Source organism: Scleropages formosus, chromosome 2, assembly GCF_900964775.1.
Source record: "Scleropages formosus chromosome 2, fSclFor1.1, whole genome shotgun sequence".
In the NCBI taxonomy this organism is placed as follows: Eukaryota; Metazoa; Chordata; class Actinopteri; order Osteoglossiformes; family Osteoglossidae; genus Scleropages; species Scleropages formosus.
In genome coordinates, this window is record NC_041807.1 from 29130013 (window position 1) to 29142166 (window position 12154).

The following is a 12154-nucleotide window of genomic DNA, read 5'->3' on the forward strand; positions in this document are numbered from 1 at the left end:
ACTTAATGCAGCTGATGCTGGGATTTAGTTCCTAATCTTCTTTTTTCTCTTGTTTTGCTGACTTGTTTGAGTTAAGGGCAAAATGGCACCATGACAGAGCAGGACAGCCAAATAAGTTTGTGAGCAGATGCCCCTTGTGGGGGTAGGGGGGGGCTGGGCTTTTGGTGTTGGATGTTTTGCAGAAGAAATGGTGTGTGTGTGTGTGTGCGTGTGTGTGTGTGTGTACAATACACATATTTCTTATCTCCAGGGTTGGCAGACAGTGACCCCCTAGGAAGTTCAGGGTTGGTACATTAGTTCACTTGCAGCCTCTTTCTGCTGCTCCGCTCTGCGCTGTGATGGAGGTGTTGAGGCGGCCGGACCGGACGGCTGCCGTGTCCCTTGTTGGTTCGCGCGAGCAGCACTGAGCAGGTGATGCGCTCCGAGTCCTTGCGCTCGTTCCTGCGTCCCCCTGGGTGCCTCGGACACGCCGCGCGGAGCCAAGATACCCGACAAGGAGCGGAACGTTGAGTTCGGGGGAAGACTTTGCGCCGTGGGCGTGCGTACGTGTGCGATTTCTGGGAATGCTGCTGCGTGTGGCCTTGGAGTCGTGCTCGGCGCTAGATGTGAACGCATTATGCGATGTTTGCTGAGGGTGGTTGTGGTTGTTAATCAGAAAATTCTCATGAAACGGGGGTTTGGGGCGGGGGGAGGAGGAGGTGGCGGAGGAGAAAGAGAGAGGTGGCGTTGGTGATGGTGGTGGTGGTGGTGCTTGGGGGTGGGTGGCTTGGGGGAGGACGTTGGGGGGCGGGGGGGGGGGGGCGTGCTGGCTGACACGACACAGCGCTGCTCTCCGTGTCTGTGGGTGGAGTTCTTTATGTGCTCATGGCTCAAGGCTGAACTCCCCGGGCTGTGCTGTGTGGTAACAGGTTGGAGGGCTCAGCGATAGGAGCAGAGACCAGCGCTGCTTCCTGAGCTCCTCGACCGCATCAGAGCGACTGAGAATAGCTTTTGTGTGTGTGTGTGTATGTTCCTGTGTGCGTTCGCATCGGTGTCTTTGCGTGTGTGTGTTTTGCATGTGCATTTTTTTGAATCACGTTTCAACAGCGGTTGCCTGTGCGGTGACAAACTCTTTGTCTTCGTGCGCATCATGTGGCGAGCGTGTGCTTATGTGCGTCTCTCCGTGTGTCACTTTTTATATTTAGTCTTCGTGTGTTGCCCTCTTTCGTGTGTCGTGTGGTTTTATTGTGTTTGTGTGCCGGTGTGTGCAGATTCTGCGTCTCTTCTCTTTGGATGGTTTTTTGACTCTCTCTGTGTGTGTGTGTGTGTGTGTGTGTGGCAGAAGCATTTCCATTTTTTTTTTAGAGATGTTTTCACTGTACGTGTAAAGTCCCTGTTTAAGTTTTGCCTTCATCAATACATTTTTTTTTCCCATGAGTTCTGCTATAATAATGTATTTTCAATATTACTTTACCCAAAGGCTTCTTAGTGGTACATAAACCCTCAAGAGTAGATTAATTAAATCGGACACCTGTTTGGCTAATCTGCTACAAAGAGGCAATTTATAAAGATGTCCGTCTCATACGAAGCACTGTCTTTACAGCACATTCGCATTTCTGATGGTACATGCGGTGCTTTTTTTTTCTCTCGTTTTGTCTTGTTTCAGCAGTTCGCTGTAGACAGCTCCGTTGTCTCCGGTAATGAATGTTCATTAAAGGGGAGCCAGCTGCCTCTTGTGTGTGAACGGCGCTCGATACAGGTGTAGGTGGTTCCCTGGAGGGGGATCAGACAGCTGTGATCCCCAGCCCCCTCCGTGCATTCATTCCCTGGATCACCTGCCCTATGGACGGTTAAACTGGAGCCGGACGGCGTACCTGCGCCGTCAGGTGCTGCGTAAATATTTCATTTATGTCTAGAGGCTGTAGAAGTGAGCAGGAGGCTGCTGAATGAAAGCCCTGAAACTGGATATGGGATGTCAGCCCTTGCGATCTCCCCCCGTGTTTGAACGGGGACGCCTTTTCCCCGCTCTGCGGAAGTGGGCGAGGGACGAGTCTCGCAGCATCCGAACGTGTAAATGAACGCAATTGAAACGTCGTTGACCGAGCGCAGGTCCAACGTTGGTCGAGCGAAGCTACGCTCCCCCACCACCTCCTTACTGCGTGTGGCCAAAGCGTTCTTTGCCACTGGTTAAATTATTCAATAAATGCAAAATACTTGGACCCGTGTTTTAAGAAAAAAAAAAAGAAAAAAGAAAAAAATACGCATGCCTTTTCTCCACCCCATTCAAGATGTCGATTCCTGTTAGATTCAGCGCTGCCTGCCAAACAGAGTTCTGGTTTTTGCGTCTTTTAATAAACTACATGGTGGATGCTTTCATTTATGTTTGTGTATGGCCAGAAATTCTGCCAGGCCGTTTTCAATGTTTTTTTTTTTTTTTTTTTTTTTTTTTTTATGTTTATTATTTTTCTGCGCGCCATCCAAAAAAGAGAGTAAGACACGGTGTCTTCAGCCGAAGACAGAGCTTTCCGAGCCACCAAATGGAATGCTGTCCTGCTTATTATTTTATTCTTCCAACATGGAAGACGCGGAATTGAAACAGAGAGTCTGGCCGTCACGTTGAAAAGAAATCATCTCCATATCAAAGCTCAGGTGAGATACAGCAGGAATAGCTGTCCACCGCAAAGCCTTTCTCTTCTGTGCCTTATCGCTCTGAACAGTTTTGCTTGGGTAGTGAAGAAGCTCCTCTATGAAGGGTTTGTGGGGGTGGGGAATTAAAATGCCACTTCCGTAACTCACGCGTTTCGTCCAGTGAAACCAAGAGTGGCCTTGTTTTAATCCTTGATACGGGGGTTCGGAATAAGTTATCTGACTCTGTGATTCCTTCGCATGTTATTGCGTTGGGTTTCAGAACCGTTTCCTAGTACCGGATCGCTCAGTTCGGCGGAATATGAAGGTTTGCGTGCGTGTGCTGTTATTTTGAGTCAATAGGGTAAGGTCAGCTTGAAAGGTGCAGCTTTTATTTGAATGGACAGTGCTGACTTACAGAAGCAGTGTGTTATTGTTTCGTGACGTGTTAGTTCCTATTATGCATAAATACACCCGTTAGATGTTTGCATCTTGTCCCGTTTCGCTTAGTGTAGTCATGGCTGGCTTCTCAGTTGTTTTGTCCCTCTCAAAGTACGACACCCGCGCCGACTGGCCAGGGGTGCACACGGACACACTCCAACGTACATGCCGTGTGCCACCCGCTTCCTTTCGCTCTGCGGGCTGCAGGCTAAACACAACGCTACGCACTTGGAGGGGAGCGCTGTTCCACCGGTCCCTCCCTCCCACCCAACCACCCACCCGCCCACCCGCAGGCTCGTAGGGGCCCGGCTGACTGTAGTTGATCCTGCGAGCAGCGAGGGGGAGAGAACCCTAGCCATCTCTCCCACCCAAGGGAACGTGGGCCAATTTGTGTTCCTTCGGCCTCCTCACCACAGATGGCTAGTGTGGCACGGCAGAGATTCGAACCCAGATTCCCACTGTAGGGCGCACGGCAATTTTTCTGTTCTTCCACTGGGGAGGTCCCTTGCAGTGATGATTGTAGTTTTGTGCCAGAGCTTGATATGTGCAAATAAATAATTTTGGCAGAGGCCAGGAGTTTTAGTGGCAAATTCTGAGTGTTAGAGGGGGATAACATAGCAAAACACGTATCTGGAGACCCATCGCATCACGGAGTACCGACGACCCCTAACAGACACGGTACCGGGCTCTGAAGCTCGGTGCGTATGATGACCCATCTTTTGGAACCGAGGTTTCAAACCTGGCATCTGCTGTGGTGCTGCTGGCCATTCGCTGCAAGAGGCCACGAGCACCGCAGGTATCCTGTGACTTGACCCCCTCACCAAGCCGGCCCAGAAATCACATCATCCTCACTCGATCTGATGGGCCGTTCACTCACCCTACCAGCGACGGCAAGGAGCCGAGCACCTCCTCCATCTGGGGCTGGGACGTTGTAAGTGGGACAGGCGCCCCCTGTGGCCTCCCTGCTCCCTTTTCATTTTTAAGCGCGATGAAAAAAGAGCACCAATCCCCCCACCCCACCCCACCCCACCCCACCCCCACCCCCGTTCCCTCAAATCCTCGTCCTCGGCATCAGCCCTTTACCCCGGTGCAGTTGGGACGGGCACCGTGAAACACCCAGTGTGCTGCAAAACCGTTTGCCGTAATACCCAATCTAGCTCCTCGGCGTGTACCGCGACCTCCCCCTTTGCGGGGGGGGGACAAATTTAGCTGCTCCCTGTCTCTCAGAGATGACTGCAGGATTGCAGAAATAAGATCCTAAGCGTTGTACCAGATTTTGCTCGTGAGCAAAACGATGTGTGATCGTTTGGGTCTCCGCGGGACCTCTTTCGGTAGTACGCCGTGGCGCCTCGTGTCTCTCACTCAGGCTCCTTCCTACCTGGGCCTCCTCCCGTCGCAGGGGTGGTGCTCCGGCTGCACTCCCAGCTGTCCCCCCGCGTGAAGTGCTCAGCAGTAGACGTGTTTCTTGGACACTTGACTCTGCCTCTCGGTAATGTGGGAATGTGTGACTTTTCAAACGAAACTGTGGAGGTGGATGGTGTCCATGGCAGCGATCAAGATCATGATTAGGCTGTTTTCCCCTTTTAATCGTAATTCACATGTTCTGCTTTTAATTTTTTTTCCTCTCTTTAATATCAGCTATTTGCATTTATGCATTCACAATTGCTTTAAATGACAAATGCGCTGCGACAATGGACGCCGGGCGTGCTCGGTAAACAAACGGCAGAAAAGGTGAGATTGGGAAAACAAAAGGAGGCTGCGAAGAGAGAAGTACATAGCTGATTAAGTTGTCCGTGTGGCACACCGAGTCAATCAATCACATCTCGCTCGGCCCGTGGCCGCGGAGGCCAGCCCGAGAGCCTCAGCGAGCGATTGAAAACGTATACAACGGAGGAATACGAGTCAACCGCTCGACCGCTAAACAAAACCGTGCTTTTTTTTTCTCCCAGGTACCTAAGGCTTGATATTGTGAACACAATGCAGTCGGTGTGCTTTTCCTTCTTTTAACTTACCTGCCAACTGTTTGGTAAAATGAACAAAATCGTTTGTGTACGTGAAGAGAACATAGTTAAACTTGTCAGTGAAAATCGAGGACAAACCACATTGAGGTTACATTGAATCAGGCCTGTAGTCAAAAATAAGTCAATTCTGTGCTTGGGTCGTAGCCCTAAACAGTACTGCGCTGAGGCTATAGAATCTCCTTCTTTCTCATAACAGGCTCTGATGGCAAAGAAGTACATTTTTCTTTTTAATAACGCACAGCATTTTTCATAAGTGTAATAACGCAGGAGAATAATTTAGTAAGGCCACCGAACTTGCGGAAGAAATAAGACTCAAAGTCACATATGGTAATATCGGTGATGCCTGTTTGATAGTAACGGGCATATTTACAGTGAAGTGATTATTCTGTGTGAATAAGATAAGAGCACTTCGCATTCATATTTGAAAGAAGGCGTGTGTGATTTTTTCCCATTTAAATTGTAAACTGTGGATTAATTGACTTTACCCATTTCGTTGGCTCAGCGAACGTCTCGGCAGTCGCGTGTCGGCTGTACTCTAGAGGTCTGCACGAGTGGAACCTCACGAAATGTAGAGCAGCGGGCGCTCACGATTCCGACGTTCGGCTTTCGAATGGCAGCTCATGCCGGACAATACCTGTTGCCTTTTATGCCATTCGAGCGTGTGCACAGCTGTGGAATTAATATCGGGGTGTTTGGTGTGAAAAGTCCATCAATGTACAGTCGCCGCAGCAGCCGCTGTAACACTACAGCGCCTGGGGAAGCAGCCCTCGGGCCTGGCGACTTCGCCGGTCGGCTGGTCCGAGGCCTCGGCGCGTACCTTTCCCACGCCTCTCTGCCCGTGATCGATACCGATCCTTAACGGGCCTGAGCTCCCATTTACATAGAAGGCACAAAAGACAAACTTTGAATAAGGCGATTGCGATTCCAGTCGGCTCCTGGTCCCACTGCTGGGAGAGGAACAGGTCGTCTCTGCCTGAGAGATTGCTGTTTTGTTGTGACACCTCCCGGGGTGAAAGCGCCGGGAAGGTGTTAAATTTGATTTGTGAGTGGCGCGCTTGCCGCGGGGAGTCGTTTCGGTGCCATTTGGAGCTTTAAATGATGACTGTGTGTACTCGGAAAAGTGGGAGCAGAGGAGGAGGTGTCGGAATTTGACTCCTGCTTTAAATATCGAGCTGATTTCCCTGCCAGAGCCGCGGTTCTAGATCTGAGCGGTCGGCAGAGACCTACCTCCAGCACCCCAGTTTCCCCCGTGACGCCTGCCTTCCGCCAATTCCCAGGCCTGTCTTCCAAAGCCCCTTTCTTTTGAGACCCTTCGTCATAAATGGTTGATTGTTTCACTTTTTACTGACAAGGAAAAGGAGAAGTCCACCGATGGGCAGGGCCGTTCGTCACATCACACGCTTAGCTTGGGATTTCGAGACGGGCCGATCGGTACTTTCTGCTCAGTCTTGCCCTTCCGCGTGTCGACACCAGGGTCGTGGGTGCCGCGGTACTTTTCCGCGCCGCTTTTCCCCTCGGTCCAACTTCTACTCACATGTCTGCCGTACATTTCTCAGTTCCTCCGCCGGAGCCTTTCAGCCCCCACCTTTATAGGAGAAGTGGCGTTCTCGCACACCGCCTCACGCCTTCGCACACGCTCACGTTTGGCAGAGAGCCACTGACTTGTACTGAGCGCACGGGGCAGTGTCGTGAACCATTATCACGTCAAGGGATTCGAAAGGCTCATCCGCACGTCTACATATTCCTGCGTATACTGTACACGTATCGCCAGGCGGCTGTGGCAACTTCGCAAGGTACCAGAAAATGCAGTAAAAGCAGCCAGTCTACGTGCACATGCATCAGTATTCCAGCAGAGATCCTCATGTTGAGCAGTTCAGTCACATCCACCAAATTCTTTCGGTGTCGTTCCGCATACCACCGCTAATTATTTAATCAACAACAGTGTAAAGAGGGAGGGAAAGAGAAGTAAGTGTTCATTTTGGCATACAATGGGAAAATTAGGATTTTATGCAAATACTGTGAGGAATACAACGGCAGGTAGGGAGAAAAAAAACGGCGATACGGCCGACGGAGACACGTTGAGCGTCTAACAAGCCGTCTTCCACAAGTCGCTGTGAAGTGATCGGCAACAAACGGCACCCTGTCACCGTGTCCGCAACCCTGAACGTTACCTGCGTGTTCCGGTATCAGCTTGCGGCGAGGGCTTGTTTGCAGAATCGTGTTGGGATTTTAATCTTTGTGCGTTCACGACCCGTGCGTGTTCTTCATATACCTTTCCGGGAGATGTTTCATGCTTTTTTTCTCGTCGGCGTGCATGCTGCACTCAGCACTGTTCACAGCACTTTTACAAGAGAGCGGTCGCTGCCATGTTACTTTTGTCCGTTGTCCTCCTCTTTCCTTTATTCCCTTAATTTTCCTGCAGCCGTTATAGGATGTTTCGTCATTTGCATTTCTCGTCTTTTAATAGCGGGACAATTTAGGCTAAGCTCCGGGTCGTCACCGAGGGAGCCGCTGCTGGAGAGACAGCGAGCGCAGGCGCTGGGAATAGAACCTCTCCAGGACAAGACCTGTAAACCGGAGTCACTGTTCGACAGTGACACGTCTCACTAAACAGACTGCCGTGTCAGAGAGTCACCTTTCCGAAACAATGGCTCCTTCGGGGGATAACTGTAGCTTTTATAGCCGCTCTTTGTTAATGGGGTTCACTTGCGAGGAGTGAGCGTATGCAACATGCGAGCGACCGAATTTGCACGTGCCATCCGTCGCAGAAGCTTAAAGTCTGCGGAGGCCACAAAAGACCTATCGGGTGGTGTGTTAGTTTCCCGCATGTCATCATCTTTTTTCTCTTCTTTGGTAATAATTTTGCACCGGGCGAGTTTAAGCGGAATGACTCCGATAACATTGCTTTGTTCTGATAAGTAAGTAAGTGGCTTCCTCTGCAATGGGGAAAGAGTTTGCGTGGAAATGAAGGGAGCGTTCGCCGAGTCCCGTGTCCACCGGGCTGCCCGAGGGCTCGGGATCCCCATTTCGGAGCGGGAGTTGCTTGCGACTTGCCGAGAGTACGCGAGGTTAAGCCTGCGTAAGCCTGCCTGATCGGCTCTTTTCGCTTGCCGCGGTGCGAGTGTCCGCCCGCTCCTGGGCCCGAGCCAAGGAGAAGTGGCTTAAAATGTCCCCTGCCCAGGGAAGAGGCGGAAACGGGAGCGGAATTAAAACATCCCCTACCCAGGGATGAGGCAGAAACGGGAGCACAGTTGACTTTTTAATTATTTCTGTTTTGGTTTCCTCTTTGTTTCCACTTTTGAGTGGCTGCCACCCTCTCCTGGCTCGACGCCACCAGCACCACCGGCGCATCCTTACCTGGGATTAACCCCGGTTTCCTGTCCTCCGTGCCAGGCTGAGCAGTGCAAAAGGTTTTTTTAAACTCTCTTCCGCTTGTAATTCTAACCCCATCGATTCATTAGGCTCCCTTTGACTGACCCCCGATCACCTCGGTCAGGAAGTCATGCCACCCCCCCCACCGACGAACAATGGAAAACGGCGAAACCCGCTTACGCTTTCGCCTGCGCCAGAAGGGCCGCGTTCTCTTCGGTTCGCAGCCGAGCTCTGGGTGTGCGGCCGGAGGGTGCCAGTCGCCTCGGATTGCGGATTGCGCGGGTGACAGAGTGTTTAAGCTTTGGTGGCGTGCTGCGCCGGGGCCCCCTCCCCGTGTGCCAGGCAGCCTGGCCGCGCGCCCCTCAGCGTGACGGAGGCTTCTCTCACCCGCTTCAGCAGAATGACTTCCCTTTCACGGCGCATTGTGAGAATAAACTACATTGAAGAAGTTGTCGAACGCTTTAGAAGGGAAGGGTGCAAGGTCATACCAGAAACACGGACGGCCTTGTCTTCTTCTCCAGCAATTCTCTGTCCTCCTAAAAGAGAGACGGTGCTGCGCTTCTCTTTGAGAAAGGCCTTCAGATGGAGCACATCAAATGTCGGTGCCAGTTTAGCAGGGATTTTAGGACCGCGTGTCTGTGCCACACTGAAACGGAGCAAGTCAAGATGTTATTGAGGACTTTATCGGGGATGCTTCTCTCCCTGTCATGACTGTAAATGGCCAACGCTCGCCAAGCTTTCTGTTATCTGGGCATTTTTACAGGACTCAGAGGGGTCCCGGTGCTCCAAGGGGATGGTGGGAGAGCCAGGTCACGGCAGGGGAAAGGGCCAAAGCGAATACAGCCAATTAGACAAAAATGATGGGCAGGGTTCAGCAAGGTTGTATGGTAGCACAGTCCATTAAAAGATTTTTTTTTCTTGCGCGCTGTTAAATTTTTTAGCTCTGCTGATGTGGTCCGAAGTCATCCTTTATGTTTCGTTGAATCGTAGACAAATAGTTTTTCCCTCCTATAGTTTCATTTCGTTGCGTCATGTAACGTGTCCACTCGCTGAATGCCCAGCGCCAAAGCAAGATGATGCTCCTTGCAGCTGCTCATCCATCCAGCCTGAAAAGGCACCGAAGACACAGGCGCTTTTTTGTTTGACGTGGACGTGTTATGATGCTGGATCAAGTGGATTAACACCGGTTAGCCTTCGACCTGACTTCGCTTTGCCTTTTGAGTGGTTTCCGTTGTCAAACTCAGGGTCAGCAGATACAACATCATCATTCGCAGAGCAAGAGAAAAAAACTTGCCTTTCAGGGCGGAAATGGAACCGAACAATTAGTTACCCGGAATACACAGGATTTGTTGTCTGCAGCGTGGAAAGGTTACGGCTTGCAATAATTGCTGCGAAAGAAAAGGAGAAAGTGTTTTTCCAAGGCTCCTGTGATAGGGTCTGAGCAGCTGAAAAGCAGCGCACAGTGTCAGACTGTTTTTACCTTTTCATACACTGTGCCGCATCACTGTACGCTTTGAAAAAAACCCCTTCCAGTCGAACAACCGAGGTTAACCCGAACCATTTTAAATTCATGACTTGTCATGCTAGTTCTGTGCCTCGCGTTGTCTTTCAAGAAAGGTGTGTTTGTCCAAGTAGACGTGGGAGATGCTGTGGATTTATTTGATCTTACAAGCCATCAGGTTCAGAGGAACTTTTATAAACATGACCTGAAGTGCGCCAGCCCCGGAGCAAATGCTGCTGTCAGCGCCGTGAACGGGAGCTGTCGCCCGCCATCACGCGCGATGGAACCTGACAGCCTGCGCGCTTTGAAAACAAATCAGACCTCCGTTTGGTAACACTCCGCGTCTTAATCACTTAGTCTAACGGAGAGGGGATCCGCGCTAATGCAGCGGGTGAGGCCGCGCTGGCATCGCTCCGGTTTTTTATTCCATCTCTGCTAAGTTATGTCATTTTGTGTCGGCACGACCGAGCTCCCTCATTTGTCTGTCGGTTGATTCCGCGTCCACCGGGCGATCCATCTGTCACCTGCAGGCTCTCACCAGCTATTGTTCTGAGCACTTCCTCGACAATGTGCAGTCAATTTATTGTTTATTTATTCCATGTGATTCATATACCTACTGAGCAATACGCGTACCCTTTTGGTTTATTTTATGCAAAATAATGTCAGCCCGCAGAGACCCTGAGCTCTTAAACAAAACTGCTAGATTTTTTTTTTTTTTCGTTAAACAGTTACATTTAATTATTGTACATCGGTTAGTGGAGCAATCAAGTGGAAGCAGGGTCCCCAAATAGGCAGTTAGTTTTCGAGAAAAGCCAGTGATGGCAGCGTACCAAGAGAAAGGCTGAGTATTCTCTGGAGGGGAAAAATTGTGTCCAAATCAACATAAACCAATTTAGTCAAATTTATTGTTACTGAATTGTAACTGTTTTCTGAAGGAGATGAATAACATCTGTGATAAAGACGGTCTTTCGTTGTTTTCAACATAAACAGCCTTTCCGTTACAATCCAGTCAAGAACACGTGTACTTTGAGGAAAGGTGGCCATTGCTGAAAGCTTTAGACCGTGGCCAACTGGTGCGGATTGTTCTCGTACCCCCAAGATGGACGTGCGACTTAAATTGATCTGTTTGTGTTTGTGTAGCCTATCTTCAGAAGAAGAAGCCACCAGATTGTCCAATGAATAACAGGAAGGAAGATATGGAGATCACGTCCCACTACCGGCAGCTCCTGCGGGAGCTGAACGAGCAACGGCAACACGGCATCCTGTGCGATGTCTGCATCATTGTGGAGGGCAAGATCTTCAAGGCGCACAAGAACGTGCTGCTGGGCAGCAGTCGCTACTTCAAGACACTCTACTGCCAGGTGAAGAAGAGCACAGAGCAGCAGGCCACCATCACGCACTTGGACATCGTCACCGCGCAGGGCTTCAAGACCATCCTAGACTTCATGTACTCCGCCCACCTAGCCCTCACCAGCAAGAACGTCATCGAGGTGATGTCAGCCGCCAGCTACCTGCAGATGACGGATATTGTGCAAGCCTGCCACAATTTCATCAAAGCCGCGCTCGACATCAGCATCCGCTCCGAGCTGGCAGACGAACTGGCAGACTTTGAAATGGGAGCAACGGCGGTGGGAGGGGCTGCTGGGGCGGGGGCAGAGGCGTTGGCCTCCATGATGTCGGGGCGCAGCTCTTCCCCTTGGCTGGCACGCCGGACCAGCCCGGCCAACTCCTCGGGCGACTCCGCCATCGCCAGTTGCCACGAAAGCAGCAGCACCTATGGGAAAGAGGACCAGGAGCCCAAGAGCCACGAGAGCCAGGAGGACGTCACCTCGCAGCCTTTGTGGCCAGCCGAATTCCGTCCCATCCAAATCAAGGAGGAGCAGGTCTCCCCTTCGAACTTTAAAGACGGACCGGTGACCGGTGCCCAGACCACCCTGGCGGAACAGGCAAACGGAGAAGCCTGGCAGCCCTCGGGCTCCGGACGGCGCAAGAACCGCAAGAACAAAGACACTGTGCGGCACATCACCCCGCAGGCGGAGGACGACAGCCGAGCATGCTCACCACTGCCCACCGTCTTGCCGGTTCCCGGCTGGAACTACAACAATCAGGAAATTCCAGGTAAGAACCCAAACTCTTGAAGCCTACAAGCTGTCCCTTGGTTGTATCCCATACATGTCAGCGCATCCCAGTGTTCGTCTTGATCAGTTGGGCTGAT

At 51.2% G+C, this 12154-nt stretch overlaps 1 protein-coding gene across 1 annotated transcript in view; it reads left to right on the top strand.

Annotated features, from left to right (window-relative positions):
* Nucleotides 1–12154, top strand: part of LOC108936983 (zinc finger and BTB domain-containing protein 46-like) — a 46387-nt gene that overhangs the window by 3253 nt on the left and 30980 nt on the right. Inside the window, 1 exon segment of the mRNA XM_018756670.2 lies at nucleotides 11080–12057. Coding sequence (XP_018612186.2) covers nucleotides 11115–12057 — 943 coding nt within the window. The 5' untranslated portion in view covers nucleotides 11080–11114.